At 34.9% G+C, this 18,779-nt stretch overlaps 1 protein-coding gene across 1 annotated transcript in view; it reads right to left on the bottom strand.

Annotated features, from left to right (window-relative positions):
* The window catches only part of usp13 (ubiquitin specific peptidase 13), a 29,382-nt gene that overhangs the window by 10,163 nt on the left and 440 nt on the right, over positions 1–18,779 (bottom strand). Inside the window, exons 2-15 of the mRNA XM_067373224.1 lie at positions 17,391–17,516; positions 14,726–14,786; positions 13,546–13,667; positions 11,220–11,362; positions 9,475–9,659; positions 9,197–9,291; positions 8,746–8,936; positions 8,381–8,452; positions 7,392–7,485; positions 6,717–6,842; positions 2,096–2,249; positions 1,648–1,822; positions 1,227–1,315; positions 586–708 (exon numbers count right to left, since the gene is read on the bottom strand). Coding sequence (XP_067229325.1) covers positions 586–708; positions 1,227–1,315; positions 1,648–1,822; positions 2,096–2,249; positions 6,717–6,842; positions 7,392–7,485; positions 8,381–8,452; positions 8,746–8,936; positions 9,197–9,291; positions 9,475–9,659; positions 11,220–11,362; positions 13,546–13,667; positions 14,726–14,786; positions 17,391–17,516 — 1,756 coding nt within the window. The remainder of the gene's footprint in view (positions 1–585; positions 709–1,226; positions 1,316–1,647; positions 1,823–2,095; positions 2,250–6,716; positions 6,843–7,391; positions 7,486–8,380; positions 8,453–8,745; positions 8,937–9,196; positions 9,292–9,474; positions 9,660–11,219; positions 11,363–13,545; positions 13,668–14,725; positions 14,787–17,390; positions 17,517–18,779) is intronic.

Raw genomic sequence — 18,779 nt, 5'->3', positions numbered from 1 at the left:
GTACAGAGCAAAAGGGAACAATATACAATTGTGCAATTTCAAGCAGGTTGTTTTGATTACACTGCAATTATATATATATATATATATATATATATATATATATATATATATATATATATATATATATATATATATAGATATATATAGCTATCTATATATATATATATATATATATGTGATGGCAAGGCCAAATTTTCAGCATCATTACTCCTGTCTTCAGTGCCACATAATATATATTCAGAAATCATTGTAATAAGCTGATTTGATGCTCAAGAAACTTATTATTATCATCAGTGCTGAAAACAGTTATGCTGCTTATTTTTGTGATACATTTTTCATGATTCTTTGATGAAAAATTTATTTGAAATATAAGCTTTTTGTAACAATTTAAAAGTTTTTACTGTAACTTTTGATCCATTTAATCCATTCTTGCTAAATAAATTTCTTTACAATAACAATAATAATAATAATATTGTCTATATATCTATCTCTCTCTCTCTCTCTCTCTCTCTCTTTCTCTCTATTATATATATATATATATATATCTTACGGACCCCAACCTTTTGAATGGTAGTAGTTTCTCACCTCTGGTGTCTTCAGGAATGACAATGGGAGGTGTAAGGTCAGGCAGTTCCTCTTCTCCTGCCTGTAGCCCTGTTGCCCGGAGGCGATTCAAGTCCAGGAAATCAGGCACATCTACAGATATATCTGTAGCACATAAAAAAGATCTTTGAAGGAAATCATATATATGACAAAAAGATATGTACTGTATGCTGATACACCCAGAACAGACTCTGGCCATTATTCCTTTCCAAACACCTTCCCAACATTTTGCTCCACCACAGAACTGCAAACTTTCTCTGATCCCAAAATTTGTCATGTAGAAAAACAGTGTTACAGTACCCTCTGCTGGACAAGGGAAAAGCTTCTGCTGAACAAACATAACACCTTGCAAACCGATAGTCTTTTCATGCAAGCAATCATGATGCATTGCTCAACATGCACGGCATGTGATGGTCTGAATTGCACAAGAGAGCATGTGATAGGCAGACACAGATGACAAACAAGAACATGACATATTAATAAATCTGCTTTGGCAGGAGCTGAATGGATTAAAAACAAAATGATCCAACATTTTGTACATGCTTTGGCCAGCAATGTGTTACTTTAACTACAACGTGAAGTCAAAATACAACATCAAATCAAGACCACTTAAACTTACACACCTAACTTTTTGGGCACCCAATCAACACCAAATGTGAACTTCTTTATCTGCACAACCATGTACTCGGGGAAAGATGCGAAACGAGAAGTCCTAAGAAGAGAAAAAGACAGAGAAAAAGACAGTCTTAGAGAGTAGGGGTTTTTAACCTGTATAGACAACTTTATTAGCCAGCCTAGGGATTTATGATTATACACTTTATTATAACTTATTATAACTTTCATTATGTATATGTATATATATTATATATATTTTTATATATTTATATATATATATATATATATAAAAATTAAGAAAATAAGAATGTATATTATAATTAAATAGCATATAAGAATATTGTTGATGTAAACCCCATGATATTCTTCTAACTTTTGCTGACTGTTTTGCAAGTCATTCAAAGGTCTCAAAACCAGAACCTTGCTTACTTCACTCCAGCTGACTTGGCTTGCAGCGCAGAGCTCCAGAAGTCTGGAACATTCTCGGGCTCAGTGAAGGCTTGCAGACAGGCAGTGAAGGGGATTCGGGCTCTCACCGGCTCTGGAGGGGGCCGCATGTTCTCCTCAGCTTCCTTCCGCTTACTCTCAAATGCTATTAGCTCCTCTGTACAAACGACAAAACCATAAGCAAATAAAACACAAATATGTCTACCTGCACATTGGATTCATAAAATGTCATTAAACTTAAAAACAAACAAATGAATACACTGGTTTTATTCAAGTCAAAAAATATTTATTATAAATTAATCACCTAACAATATTAGGTTTTATTACTTTTTTAGAGGCAGATCAGGTAGAAATAGCTCTTTAAAGTAATAACCGCACATTTTAACTTTTTGTAGAGCAGGAGCAATGTTCAGATTGTAGAAGGTATTACCTCTGTTGCTGGCTGCCTCCAGGGGTGTAGGAAGCTGCATAAGGTAGTCCACCCGCTGTGTGTACCGCACCTTCTGTGTCTGACAGCACTGCACTCGCTCCTCAACTATGAAGCGAAACACATCGCTGGGGTTCTCTGAGCCTGAATTGTTCCTCTGCAAGTGGCGAAACACAATGTAGCCTATAGAAAGTTTTCTATTCAAGCCATGGCACAGTGGGTAGCACTACACATAAAAAAGCTGTTGTGCTCATGGAAAAACAGGTTTGAATCTGGCCTGTTCCCATTTGCCTTTCCTCTACAACTTTCCTGTCTACTTTTCAGGTCCATTAACAACAAAAGAACATAAGAAGTTTGGTCACACTTCATATTTGGTGTTCTTGAACTACTACGTACTATTGTGTTCATGCAAAACACTTTTGCTGCTATTGAGGGGAGATATGGGTAAGGTTAGGAAGAAATTTGGTGTTATGGTTAGGTTTAAGGGTGGGTTAAAGGGTTAGTTCACCCAAAAATGAAAATAATGTCATTTATTACCTCACCCTCATGCCGTTCCACCCCCGTAAGACCTTCGTTCATCTTCAGAACACAAATTAAGATATTTGTTGAAATCCGATGGCTCAGTGAGGCCTGCATAGTCAGCAATGACATTTCCTCTCTCGAGATCCATTAATGTACTAAAAACATATTTAAATCAGTTCATGTGAGTACAGTGGTTCAATATTAATAAAGTGACGAGAATATTTTTGGTGCGCCAAAAAACAAAATAATATCTTATATATAGCGATGGCCCATTTCAAAACAATGCTTCAGGAAGCTTCGGAGAATTATGAATCAGCGTGTCTAATCAGCTTTTCGGAGCTCCAAAGTCACGTGATTTCAGCAGTTTGGCGGTTTGACATGCGATCCGAATCATGATTCGACACGCTGATTCATAACGCTCTGAAGCTTCCTGAAGCAGTGTTTTGAAATCGGCCATCACTATATAACTTATTTTGTTTTTTTTGGCACACCAAAAATATTCTCGTCACTTTATAATATTAATATTGAACCACTGTACTCACATGAACTGATTTAGATATGTTTTTAGTACATTAATGGATCTTGAGAGAGGAAATGTCATTGCTGGCTATGAAGGCCACACTAAGCCATCGGATTTCAACAAAAATATCTTAATTTGTGTTCGGAAGATTAACGAAGGTCTTTCGGGTGTGGAACGGCATGAGGGTGAGTAATAAATTACATTATTTTCATTTTTAGGTGAGCTAAACCTTTAAAGGGGTAAGGGAAGGGTCAACAGTGTAACTAAACATGTATGTACACAATAATTGTATCAAATGATTCATTCAAATGTTAGTCAGTCTATAAAGTTTCAAAAAGTACATAAAAAGATCGTAAAACAAATCCATATGAATCAATCCAATCTGTGGTCAGTAATTTTATCCCTTAAAACTTATCTTTGATCACCAAAATGACATATTTAAACATTTTTCCTATGAAAAAAAAACCGTCATGCCTTAAAATAGATTGAATGTAACTCTACAGCCTTGTTTCATTTAGTATTGGCGGATCTATAAATGTGCTAATTAGCCCCGCCTTCACTCACTCGCTGCAAAAGACGCAAGACGAGCATAACGGTCATACACATCCGTCTAGCACGTGTTTACATAGAAAAACAAAGGAAAAGTAGCGCATTGGAATGGAAAACGTGTTCTTTGTTAACGGCCCATTAGAACGTCAGTGGAGAAAGGCGTATAGTTCATCACAGCATTGTAATACACCCGCTATATTGCTAAATCTACCCTATTTTTCATTTCAACAGAAAAAAATACCGGGATAGCCTGGCTTCACAGCATGGTAATGATATGCTAAAGCTTTATCACTGGCACATTGACGTGATTGGTAACAAGGTAGTTTGTGATATAATAGATATTTCAAACCGCATTTTTTTCCCCCCTATAAATAAATAAAACCACATAGACATATAAACAACATTAAAAACTTTATTTTCGCCACAGGGGGTCTATAAGAGACACCATTGCTTTATATGATAAACAGACTTAATTTAGGCTTTTATTTACGTTTAAACATTCCACTCACACATCAGTTGTGGTAAACAGAAGCTCAAGCATGTTTGCTTGACATGCGAGAAACAATGAGGTTTATACTCGTGTTACGCAGCACATTCGAGCTTCCGCCAGAACAAATGAGGTTTGAGCAAGTATGACGGAGCTTCTGTTTATGTTTGCTGATCAATTTATATGTGAATAAAAGTGTAAATTCAATCTGTTCATTATATAAAGCAATCCAGAAAAACTTTGGACTAAACCACTCAATTCATATGGATTAGTTTCTGAAGTTGTAGTTGCATGGACTGTCAACGGAGGGCCAGAAATCTATCAGATTTCACTTAAAATATCTTCATTTGTGTCTTACAGGATTTGGAATGACATGAATGCGAATAATTGATGACAATTACATTTTTGGGTGAACTAACCCTTTAAATTCAGGCATCTTTAGGGACAGTACAGAGTTAGCCCGTGATTAAGATCAACGAGGTCATCCTACAGCAGTTTCGCTATTCTGAGGCCATACAGAAATATACCAGACCTCCTCTATCAAGTCTGAGATACCAGAGACCACTGAGCAGAGAACAAACCTGCTGAGGAAGTAGAAATGCACTGTAAAGTCCCCTCACTGTTCACAGGCGTTATGCCATTTCACACAAGGCACTGCTGAAGGCAGCTACAAATAAACCAGTCAACATTTCTGAGCACTAAAAACATTTCAAGGGACTATAGCTCTGTCTTGGTTTAATGAGGTTGACCCTCTTGGTATATGTGCACTGTCAGGACCAAAGCAAATGTTAGCAAAGATTAGGTCTTGATTAAATGTATCACTTCAAAACCAAACAAAATAGAAACATATCAAGCTTGATATGTTTGTGTAAACAACCACATCAAATTAAAAAGGACCCTTTTTATTTTCATAATACAGTTTTCTATCTCTACTGTGAAAGATTCATCTGTGCATGTTAGTTCAAATATAAATATGTCCACAGACATTAACATTGGTTGCTTGTAGGCGTTCCTACTTGACCGCATTATCCAACTATATTAGGTGGCCGATCACTCCCTGCACTCCCATTGGTATTCTCCACATCACATCGCTACTTACACAACCGTTCAAAGGTTTAGGGTTAGAAAGTTGTTTTGTTTTGTTTTTTTAAATAATAATGATACTTTTATTCAGCAAGGATACATTAAATTTATCAAAAGTGGCCTTTATAATGTTACAAAACATTTATTTAAAAAAAAATTATGTTGTTTTGAACTTGAGCATCACAAGTGTTTTCAGCATTGATAATAAAAAGAAATGTTTCTAGAGCAGCAAATCAGCATATTAGAATGATTTTTGATTCTATAGGACCATGTGACACTGAAGACTGGCTTAATGACTGCTGGAAATTCAGCTTTACCATCATAGGAATAAATTACATTAAATTACAATACATTAAAATACAAAACAGCTTTAAAATGTAATAATATTTCACACAAGTGCTGTTTGTACTGTATTTTTGATCAAATAAATGCAGCCTTGCTGAGCAAGGCTTCTTTTAAATGTGACTTTAAAAAAACATTAGAAAATCTTACCAACCCCAAACTTTTGAACAGTAGTGTATTTGTAACTTTGCCACATCACCACTGATCATGATGTTGCTCATATCGCAACATCATTCTGGTCAAAAGCAAATTGCTATCAGTGTGAATGCTCCTTAATAACTCGAATTGACTTTCCTTTTCAGCTGATGTCAACAAGCACTTATATTTTCCAGCCCCTCCCCTCCTACCACCTGTCATAAAGAAGCCATTTTGCATGATCCATTCAATTCTGAAGTATGTCACATTGTAAAATGTAAAATGGGTTGGGAACTGGTTCTTATTGACCTACATAGTATATCTCACATTGTAAAAGTCTAACAGTGTGGCTTCTACTGTTGTTTGTTTTTAAGTCACAGAAAAGTGTCATGGAAGGCAACGGCTTTCATTCTGGACATAGACCAAGTGGGGAGGGTAACAGGAAGCATTATCTGTGTAACTGATAGGGGTATCTAATTTTAACACAGTTGAGAAAGTCACTTGAAGTGTGTGTCTGCCAGTAGAGGGGTAGAGAGTACAGTCCAGTGTGTCTCCTGAAACCAGAGCCTGCTGACAAGACTCAAAGTCTACAAACACGTCTGGGGAAATTCCGGCCAAACCCTAGAAACCCATTTCTCTGAAATCATTTTTTAAAATATATGATAACTTCAAATGATTTAAAGAGATATTTCACATAAAATTATTTTCCTGTGTTGTTCCAAACCTATATGTATTTCTTTCTTGTATGGAACACAAAAGGATTAGTCAAGAAAAATGTTCAAGCTGCTATTTTTCCATAAAATAAAAGTAATTCATCTACATCTTTCAGCTAAAGAAAGTCAAATAGGTTTAGAGTGAAATGAGGGTGATTATATAGAAATTTCATTTTTGGGTGAACTATCTTTTTTAGGCATTAAATCATAATAATCAAGGTAATATTAAGTTTCCACAAAAGAAGCACATAAGATAGAAACACACAGTCGTACCTCCACCAGGTTAATTAAGTGCAGGAAGAATTCGTGAGCATCTTGTTGTCGGTTTGAAGAAAACTCTGGATGTCCTTTACTGACCAGCGATTTGAACATCTTAGGTGAAATCCCTCTTTGCAGTTGCTACAGAAGAAAACAACATGACACATCTAGACTCAGGGTCACCAAACACATTTTAAAATGCCATCAGAAATACTAAGAAAGCTGGATTGCAGCGGGACATTCTAAAAAAACTCTTAAAGGCCACAAAGCTGTTCTTTAGGAAAATAGCATTCAGAATTTTTTTGTTTCATATAGCATGAAATTAAAATAAAAAACAGTCCATGTTTTCTTTGGATGAGAAAGGAAGTATATTATTATGGAAGCATATTTACAATTTGATAGAAATTCAGTGGAACTTCCAAAAATACTATAATTTAGTCATACAAAAAAAGAAGGCCACCCAAAACAATTTAGCTCAAGAATATTAGATAACTGTTGGGATAAAATGTTTAATATCTGATATTGTGTCTTCTCTCAAACAAACATCTAAACCAGATGTACAAGCATATTGGTCTAGCAACCAAGGCAAAACAGCATGCAAAGGACTGCACCTGCAGATCTAGTAAGTTTAAGCAGAGTTATGCAAACCTAATTGAGCCAAATATCAACAAGACAGACCAAGTCAAATACCTTGTATTCTTCTTTCATCACCTGTTCAATTAGTTCTGATTTCATTGGCGGTTTTGCATACTGGCCTGAGAGAAGTCCATGACCAAGTTTTGCCCTTGAAAAATAAGAAAACAAACATTCCAGGTTAGATACCTAAAGGGCATAAAGGGTTAGTTCACCCAAAAATGAAAATAAACTAATATATTACTCAACTCTCGTGTCGTTCTACACCCGTAAAGACCTTCGTTCATCTTCGGAACACAAATTAAGATATTTTTGATGGAATCCAATGGCTCAGTTAGGCCTCTATTGCCAGCAATGCCACCGAACTTCTCAAGATCCAGAAAGGTACTCAAAACATATTTAAAACAGTTCATTTGAGTTCAGTGGTTCAACCTTAATATTGTGCGCCAAAAAAAAACCAAAATAACGACTTTATTCAACAGTATCTAGTGATGGGCGATTTCAAAACACTGCTTCGAATCTTTTGTTTCGATTCAGTGATTCAGATCTCGTGTCAAACTGCCAAACTGCTGAAATCACATGAATTTGGCGCTCCGAATCACTGATTCAAAAGATTCAAAGCAGCGTTTTGAAATCGCCCATCACTAGATAGTGTTGAAAAGTCACACAAAAAGTTTTCTCTTCGCTTTATAATATTAAAGTTGAACCACTGAACTCACGTGTACTGTTTTAAATGTGTTTTGAGTACCTTTCTGGATCTTGAGAAGTTCGTGGCCTCACTGAGCCATCGAGTTAAAAATATCTGTTCTGAAGATGAAAGAAGGTCTTACAGGTGTGGAGAGACATGAGGGTGAGAAATACATGACATTATTTTTATTTTTGGGTGAACTAACCCAACTGCTGCCATATTAAACCAGTAGTAAAGATATGTATAATATTGCATTGCATTGTATTACACAAGAATTAGAAGTAATTTGAATTTCAGAAATAAACAAAGACATGATAAATGTAACATGATATTAACATTCAATGACAAAAACACCTACATCTGTGTGTTGAAATCCTGAGTTGGATCAAGAGGCGAGTAGTCATATATTCTCTGTAGGTTCCCAACATACCTAAAATATAAATACTGGTAAGAAAAGCATTCATTTCTCACTGTTTACACCTGCATATTAAATTCACTGGATAAAGAACCTAGCTAGATGAATTTGACGTTGAATCAAAAACAGTGAGACGGCACAGAATAAGAGCCTAAACACTTTTCTCTGAAATGACACTTCTACAGTGTGATAGCATTCAAACCTAGATTCTTTTTTTTTTTTCTTTTCACAGACCCAATGATAATGGGAGGAGAATGTAGGCGAGTATGTAGAATGAATTGAACCACTGAGGTCTTTAAGGTACTCACGCTCTCTGGAACTCTGGAATACTGAAAAGCACTTGCATAGTGGTGCTCAGGTAGCAGCTGTTGCCCAGGTTTTTGATGCCCGTGTATCCTGGTCCATAAACGGGCTTTAGCTTTAGACCAGCCTCCTGAATCATTTCCCAGTCACTCACACGCAGCTGCACGTGGTTGTCTGTATGATGGCCATTCTCTGTCTGAGAGGGATAGACAGACATTTGTTGTTGTGTTGCTTGTCTTTGCTTAAGTAATTAACTATTGTTTAGAATTGATGCCACAGACCCACAAATATAACATATTTCCCTTCCTACAATATAAAGGAAGCTACATATTTTCATGTATAAAGACCCATTAATAGGCTACCATGAAAAATTACAAATATTATAAATATTTGTAAAATATTATCAGTAATAAATGATGAATAAAGTGTAGGAAAAAAATTAAATTAAAAACATACCCTTTGCATTTGCAGCATATCTATTCCGAAGTGTAACAAATGTTCTGATATGTGAGGATCAAGCACTGCTTCTTCTTCGTCGAAGGAATAAACATCTGCAAAAGAGTGAATGGAACTGAAACACCTTCTATAAACAAAAAAAAGTTTTTTTTTTTTTTTTTGTCTTAATTATGTTTGAGCTTGAAATGTTTGTGTGATATACATGCAGACCAACATATTTCCTGGAAGACTGTGTGAGACATGAAACTGTGTGAAACCTGTCTTGGAGAGACACTTACCTGCTCCATCTGGGGTGATTGTGTTGAGTTTAACTGCCAGAGGGAAGTTGGTTTCTCTGTAGTGCTCAAGGGCATGTCCGTTCCCTCCACTCCCATCAAAGAACCATTTCCCACAGAGGACAGAGCCATCCGTCAGGTTTAGCCACAGGTTTTCTCTCATTTCACACTTGGCGCACTTCCAGCCGCTAATAGGACATAAAGCATATTGCAGACTCAAACAGGCAGGAGAGGAACTCCTCAAATTTCAGTCCAGGTGATGCAGGTGTTATCAAAGTGATGAGGCTATGTTACTCTATAATCCACCAACTATATACTGTAATCTGTTTGTGTAGACCAAGATGAGAGCATTTCCAACACATCAATATATCGGCTAGACCAATCAATTGCCAATATTTTAGGTCATTTTGAGATCATGGTTAAAGAAAAGAGTTAGTTCCCCTTCAGAGTTGTTATTGTTAACAAATACTAAAACTATTTAAAATGTTGGTAATTGAAATAAAGCTGAAATATAATAAAATATGTTAGATGAAAATTTAAAAAAAAATTAAATTAGAAATGTTGCTCTGAAAGTTGGATTTGAAATACTAAAATTACTAAATAAAAATAAATTCAAGATAAATATATAGATTTTTTTTTTAAATGACAAAAGCACATAACAAAATGACTAAAACTGGATCTAAAATGTAAACTAAAAATGTAAAAATAAAAGTTAATTCAAAATATTAATAAATGTTATAATAGAATATAAATAATACAAAAAAAAGTGTTTTTAGACAAATATGGTAAAGAGTGTAAATGTAATCAATTTGGCTAATTTACTATAATTAAACTTTACTACTTTTAAAAACCACATTATATTAGTCATCAGACACCCTGCTTTCCAGATATCAGCATCAGTATATCGGCCACTGAAAACCCTTCCCCAGGGAATTTTGAAAGAAAAGAAAAAGAACTGTTGGTTAACTTTAAAAAAAGTAAGTTACCTGGCTGCCTTAACATTTTGAGTTAATTGAAATTAAAAATTTTAATTAATACAACGAAGGCGATTGGTTTAATCAACAGTAACTCAAAATATTATGTTATCTGAACCACATTAATTATCTAAGTTGATGTGACAAAATAAAAAATGTTGTGATAAATCATGAAAACTTTTTTTTAGTGTTCTGGAATTTCTGGAGTATCCTTATGGAACAGGATTTCAACATGAAACAAAAACTAGATCTTTCAGAGCGCACAGTTACTAATAGTTCTATTGCGATTACCATAAAAAAAGAACACTGTAGGACATCAAAAAAGAATTTAAAGAAATTCTCTCTCTCAAAAAAAAAAAAACTACTTTAATTGTCTAAACTGTTAAAGCTCCATTAAACAGTTCAACAGCAAGACATAAAGATTACACAATATCCAATCAGATTCAATCCTGTAGGCATTTCAGTTTATCTGAAAAGATATAATTTGGTTCCCATTTAATTCTATTTAGAACCATATATTAGGGATATCAAACAATGACTCATCTAAAATGCAGTTAACCAACACCATGTATTGCCTCATAGAAATTTAACCATTCAACTGGGTGTATTAATAGGTTATCCTAAACATATAAACATCAATAGCTTGTTTTGATATTATTTCACATGGCAGGGAAAACAGACATATCAGATTCAAGGGTGTCCTGAAGTAAGCATCAGAAGACTCTAGAGTGCTAGTACTTATGACTTATGACTCAGGGCTTCCACGTGACCAACCTGGGAGGAATTCGAACCCCATTCTCCTGCTGTCTGAGGCTTCTGGCATGTTTAGATACTTGGATCTCCTCTTCCCATGAATCCAACTCCTGCTTTTTGTATGGAGATGGCGCATTGAGGATGGCATCACAGGCTATTGTCACCTGAAAGTTGAAGGGGCATGTGAACATTATTTTATTGCTGTTTCATTGCTAAATATGATATTAAATATATTATGACTGTTTAATAAACCACAGCCAGCTGGAAAGTCATGCAGACTACGGCTAATTAGATTTAAAAATTTTGAAAATAAAACTGAATAAATATTAAGTAATAAAGAAAATAAATATGAGAGAAGCAGCAATAAGTGCACACACCATGCAATTACAAGCATCTACAAGCACAAAGATGTGTGTTCACTTGTGTGCTACTTTAAGTATTGTATGAACAACTAACATAGAACATCATAAACTGTAACAAATTAAGCTTCTTGCATCATGTGTACTGATACAACATGACAACCAGTGAATCCTCAAATATTTGAGATTGGTAAGATTTGGGGTCGGTAGAATGTTTTAATGTTTTTTAAATAAGTTTCTCATGCCCAAAAAGGCTCATTTTATTAGATAAAAAAATACAATAAAACAGTAACACTGTGAACTTGTAACATGTAATTTATTCCTGCATGGCAAAACTGAATTTTCTGCAGCCGTTACTCCAAAGTGTCTCCAAATCAATGCTGATTTGGTACTACATTTCTTCTTATTATTATTAAAGGTGCCATAGAACGTCTTTTTAAAAGATGTTATATAAGTTTAAGGTGTCCCCTGAATGTGTCTGTAAAGTTTCAGCTCAAAATACCCCATAGATTTGTTTTATTCATTTTTTTAATTGCCTATTTTGGGGCATCATTAAATATGCGCCGATTCAGGCTGCACGGCCCCTTTAAATCTCATGCTCCCCTCCCCCGGAGCTCACGCTTGCCTTAACCAGCATAAACAAAGTTCACACAGCTAATATAACCCTCAAAATGGATCTTTACAAAGTGTTCGTCATGCAGCATGTCTAATCGCGTAAGTATTGTATTTATTTTTGAATGACAAAATACCCCATAGATTTATTGTATTTGGATGTTTACATTTGATTCTGAATGAGTTTGATAGTATGCTCCATGGCTAAAGCTAACATTACACACTGTTGGAGAAATTTATAAAGAATTAAGTTGTGTTTATGAATTATACAGACTGCAAGTGTTTAAAAAATGTCTCCGTGAATATAGTAATAAATGATGGTAACTTTAACCACATTTAACAGTACATTAGCAACATGCTAACGAAACATTTAGAAAGACAATTTACAAATATCACTAAAAATATATGATATGATATCATGGATCATGTCAGTTATTATCGCTCCATCTGCCATTTTTCGCTGTTGTCCTTGCTTGCTTACCTAGTCTGATGATTCAGCTGTGCACAGATCCAGACGTTCTGCCCTTGTGTAATGCCTTGAACATGGACTGGCATATGCAAATATTGGGGTCATACATATTAATGATCCCGACGGTTACGTAACAGTCGGTGTTATGTTGAGATTCGCCTGTTCGTCGGAGGTCTTTTAAACAAATGAGATTTATATAAGAAGGAAGAAACAACGGTGTTAGAGACTCACTGTATGTCATTTCCATGTACTGAACTCTTGTTATTTAACTATGCCAAGATAAATTCAATTTTTAATTCTAGGGCACCTTTAATGTTAAAAACAGATGTGCTGCTTTATATTATTGTGGAAACCATGATTCTTTGATGAATACAATTTTTTTTTAATATATATAGCCTTTACTATTACTTTTGATCAATTTAATGCATCCTTACTAAATAAAAGTATTCTATTTTTTTCAAAGCAAATCATACTGACCACAAACTTTTGAACAGTCTGTGTCTACCACTAAAAAAACCCATTCTGCTCTTAATAATTTAAAAAATATCAATAAAAACACAGCACATGCTGTGTATTCAGACATAAATGGTTGATGATTGTGCTTTAAACCACATAAAATTCAGATCTAATCAGAAATAAACTTTAATCTACCTCATTTTAGTGTATACCAAAATATTCCATCATAGGTGAGAGTGGAAAACTAAAACTCATATTACGGCAGCAACACATGACATCACTGCACACAGTAAGAAGGATGAACAGTGAGTATATAAAGTATAAGGCCATCTGTCGACAGAATAAAATGTAATGATGTGATGTTTGACAAGCAAGCACTGAAACTGAAACGGCAGATCAGGCCTTTGGCATGCAGGGCATACAGGGCGCATGAGCACACACTCTCACTAACCAGTGCGGGCAACTCCTCAATATTTGGTAAAGGGATCTCAAAGTGGTCTGGAAATATGACAAGCTTGGCTTCATCTTCATACTCATAATCATCTCCATTAAAATCACGGTTAAGCTCTAAATCTTCAGGAAAGGAAGCAGAAAAAAGTAATTTTTAATCAAGAGCTGAAGGGCCGACTGCATTTAGAACAAGTGCTTGAAAGAAAAAAATGTGCCAAAATAATTAATTAATAAACACATGATGAAACTGCACAAAATGTACACACACAAAAATAGCTTTCTATTCATGTTTGTCTCGTCCTTCTCTTAAAAAGGGTATGATTCAGCCTTTTGATTCAACATTTTCTTTAGCTCCCTTGACTGAACAACTAACATTAAGATTTGAGGTTAAAATGTATATGAATGTATAATAGAAAGTCTAGAGGATGTGACTATCATTTTGTCCTTTTCAGGTTTTTAAAAACCTTTTAAAATAGCTTTTTGCAGTTCACTTAAATAGCCCTGCAATGGGAGGACAAATTTTTGTTCTAGTCTCTCAATTAAAATACAGACTACAAGTTTGGTCCTTATAAAAGTATAATAAAGTAATTCAATTCGTTTGAGTATGAATGTTTTGTCTGCATTAGAACATGGCAACGAGATCTGACAGACTAAAGAAAACACCTGATCAAATCAGTTTGCTCTCCAAACCACTAGTGACAAGCCAGACATTATCCCTAATAGAACAGTCAGAGTGGTCTAAATGACATGTTTGGCAAAGCATTGTGGGTTTACAAAATGACTGGCATCCTTTCTGACGTATCGTCCACAAAGAGGCGTTTATATTGACTGTATGCAAGAGAATAAGAGGCCGCAGGTCCCCCACCTGCTACGTCACACCTCCAATGGCAGAAGTGTGTCAGCCTGGGAGGTTGATAGGGCACAGCAGCTGACAGGCATAGCCGGCCACTGTAAACCAACCCTCCATAGCACAAGATTAGGCCAGGGCAAGCATGTGGCACTTTAGATTTAGAATGGTTACTAACTGCATATACAAATAAATAAGCTAAATTTAGTCCCAGCCAGTAATGACTGGGGTGGCTAAACATAAAAAAATATAAGGCTTATTCAAAAGGGTTTGAGCTAGAAGTTTCAGTCTGGGACTTTTTTCTTTTTTGGGACTTTTTTCAAAACAGACTTACCTAAAAATACTTTTCCATTCCTTCTTCTTGGTATGGCACCCCCTGCAGCACCTGTGGCTTTCTGTAATTAAAATCAGGAAACAACAAGGCTAAATATAACGTTACATTTGCAAAACTGTCTATATAGAACAACAAAAATTACTGAATCATTTTGCAAATTTGATGAAATCTGAATGATGCGCATCTGAAAGCTTTACATATGGGAATGATCGTTCTGTACAAAGCACATAATGGTAAAATTAATTGATTGTGGAAGCCGACTACTGAATGGTTTATGTTGACACACTTTTCATGTAATCCCAAGTTAAAACAGAAAACACAAGAGCTACAAGAATGGGGCCAGCTGTTTGATCCAGACAGGAAAATAGCAGCATTTAACCAGCACATCCAAATTCACTTGGAACTAACAAGAAGCCATTAAATAATTAAGATCCTATTCTAAATGACCAACAGATCAGTCATCGTTAGGCCAATGTATAGGAGCAGGCAGGGAATCAACAAAACTGCTAAGATATGGAAAGACGTCCATTGTAACATTCAAAACACGAGACAATACATTAGTATCTGATGATTTAAAATCTATCATATTGGATTTAGTACATATTTTATGACAAACAATATAGATATGGTGTTTTAAATAATGCAGCTCATTTATCTTCTCTATATGTAACATGTTGTTAATTTATTTATCATGTTGTAAATATATTTACTGTAATTATTGCAAATATTCCTTTAATGCTGGGCATAAGTTGCCTAATCATATAATTATTTACAGTATAGCAGCAGATTCTTAAAACTCTAAAAAAATTAACTTATGATGAAAAAAGTATAGCTGAATCTTCAGCTTCAATTTTTTTTTTTCTGTAGCAGCTAAATAACACCTAAAACCTTTACATTTCATTGGGTAATCAAACTCTAAGCTGTTTTCTAAATCCAACAGTCATCAGTCTCTGCTAAAGTGAATTTTTCCACCTTTTGAAAGTAGTGTGGGATGGCAGATCTTGAACTAGAGAATGCTCACATAACATAAGAGGAAAAAAAGTCAAAAGATATGACTTAATCCACAACTAATTTAATTATAGATTAATTCCATCTGCGCACTATGGATGAAAAACATCTGCCAGTCACGTTACTTAATAGCTGTAAATGACGCATTTGTATGGACGAAACACATCTGGTAAACAGCCGAGGTTGTAGAGTGAGCTGCTATGGGAAATTCTAAATTATTACAATTTGCTTCTACTTTTTTCTAAAATATTTCTTTTTAGACATTAAATGTAAGTTTAAAATACCACAAGTAATTGTATTTTGTTATGAGAGCAGTAACAGTAAAGGGACTATGAAATATTAATGTAATATGTGTGTTCCTCCTACCTTGTACTAATGATGCACAATATACCTGTGCTAGCAAGAAATCACGATACCCTGCTTTTAAAAATGGTGTGATACCTCATTTTACTAGTTATACATTATACTGAAAGTTGTTTTAATAAGGTCCGTATTTCCTGAGTTGCGTCAATGACAGCATCTGTGCAGTTTCCACTTCCTGCAGGCACACTGGCTTTACCAAACTTTATATGTCAGCTCAGCACTGCTTAAAACTATTGACAAGTTAAAGCGATAAAGAAACATGCATGAATGAGAAGTGCAGGACATGCTTGATGGTAAAAAGAGTTATTAAGAGCAGTAAGCTGCCAGAAAGAACTCGATGCAGTACTCACACGCTATCACACACCTGAAGCACCGCGCACAAAGCCGCCTCTCAGACAGCATGCAATCTTTTTCGCAACTTATTGCGTCTAACAGTCAAATACACACACAGTTATATCAAAATGCCCATCTTAGCGAGTATTCACGTAAACGCAGTCAGGTATGACTTAAGTGAATGTAAACAGTGTGTGTCAATAGAGTGGTGCAGAGATGACGTATTTTTGTAGGCCAAACAGGAAGTTTTTTTTTATTATCTTTTTGATGGCCTACTTTCACTATATTTCTTTTCATTGCCTTCAAATTGCACATTGTTTGGAGGACAACTTTATAAATAATGGATTAAAATTGTATTTCTTTCATTAATAATATTATGTTTAATTAACCTTTTTTTCCATCCGATTGATCGAACAAATAATATTGATAGTCAAAATCATCATTAGTTGCAGGCAGCCCTACTACATAAAAAGTAGCCTAATAAATATATGTACATCCACATAGAATCTGCTCAGAGAAGTCCAAAAAAGCGCCACAAGTTCCGCATATCCTCCACCCCTTGCATTAAAGATATAATTCACTGGCACCTTGAGTTTCTGTTAATGCTTTTGTTATGTTTTCAGTTATGTTAAATTGGATGCAAAGTATCTGTTTCCATACAAAAAAATAAAAAATCCAGAAAACACAGTGTGAGTTCTTCATCAAAACACGGATAGGGAACTGTTTCCATCTTCAACAAGTGTTGTACTACCTTAAACCGATGATTAATACATATTACTTTATCTCTTTTGCTTCCTTTGTGATGTTTGTAAGTATGACATATTCAATATGTACAGGTTCCTTTAGAGTGCAGAATGAAATATACAACCACACTTTTACTATTTCTATGAAATTTGAAAAAGAAATTCAATCCAGCAATAAGCTTGAAAAAAAAAAAAAAAAAAGATGTCACTGTTCTTACCTCTTTCACATGCCGCTTTAAGTGCATGTACACACTCTGTCCAGTCTTGCGGTAATGTCTCTCCACGTGTTCTCTTCCAAAACCCAGGAATGAGTTCAAACACACATATAGACCTCCTTCCGATTCCTAAAACAAATGATGAAGCAAGATTTAAGCTAAGATATATTTCATTAAGATATATATAGACATATTTCTACTTAGATTTACCAGACAAGTGTGAATAAAACTGCTATTAGAGATTAAAGCAGACTGTTCAAAGACATGAACATGAACATATACATGAAAAGAAGACACACTTCAACATAGCAGAGCATAATCTAAAATACCTGCATCCTATTTACAATCTAGGTCTTCACTGAATATTAATGTCAAATATCTAGTATGTATTATTAGAAATACAAAATATGGACATAAAAATAAAATTATAAATGAACATTTAATTGCTCAATGCTCACAGTAGTGCCTTTTACTTAAAGATTTAAATGACAATAACATCAAAGCTGCAATAAGTACTATGGTGCTTCTTTTTTGTTGTTGTTGGACATGGTAATAAAATGTTCTTCAGGCATATTGCAATAACATTTTGGTCATGTTTCATGATATATACAGCAATTTTTGGTGGTACCTAAGATTATTCAAATAATATAATTACATAATGCTTGTTTGTTATTTATTAAAGTTATTTTAAGAAATAAATAAATTAAAAACACATATAAACAATCAGAATTATTATTTTCCAAGTCTTTAATAACAAATAAGACACTTCGGAGTTTAATCTGAATCAAAACACTGTGTTACAGGGCCGGTGTGTGTTAGGGTGTTGAGGGCCCACCAGACTGAAAAACCTGTCACTAGCTCCTGGTGACACACGAGCTTGAACAGATAGTGTGTAAAAATAACCTGTCTTTTAGTCTGACATGACGAACTCCAAACAGCTGAGTCACCTTTAAAACTTTTACAGCTGGGAGCTAGTTGTGCACTTTACCCACATTTATGTAAAAGTTCCTATACCGATCGCCAAAATATATGGTATTATACATGATTTGTGGACAGAGCTTGTACACTTGAGAACATAACAACCCACGTTGACCTGGATTCTTTTATAGGTCATGGCTGCTAACTGCTTATTAGTGTAGATTTAAGAAATCCCATTTTTCACCTATTTCATCCTACACAACAGTCGTTGTCTCTTGATATCAAGGAGATTTCATATTTAACAGTCTGACCTCAACAAGTAACACATTACTAGATGTCTAATGTGGATTGGAAGATGCGGAATGCATAAAAACGTGGGACATAATTATTTATTTGACACGCCTTTAAAGACAGAGGACAGAAATGCTCTCTAGTACAAACTAGCGTTCAGACTTGCAGCGTTTATGTTATCAT

Source organism: Chanodichthys erythropterus, chromosome 21 (genome assembly GCF_024489055.1).
Source record: "Chanodichthys erythropterus isolate Z2021 chromosome 21, ASM2448905v1, whole genome shotgun sequence".
Classification (NCBI taxonomy): domain Eukaryota; kingdom Metazoa; phylum Chordata; class Actinopteri; order Cypriniformes; family Xenocyprididae; genus Chanodichthys; species Chanodichthys erythropterus.
This window is presented reverse-complemented; position numbering and strand designations above follow the sequence as displayed.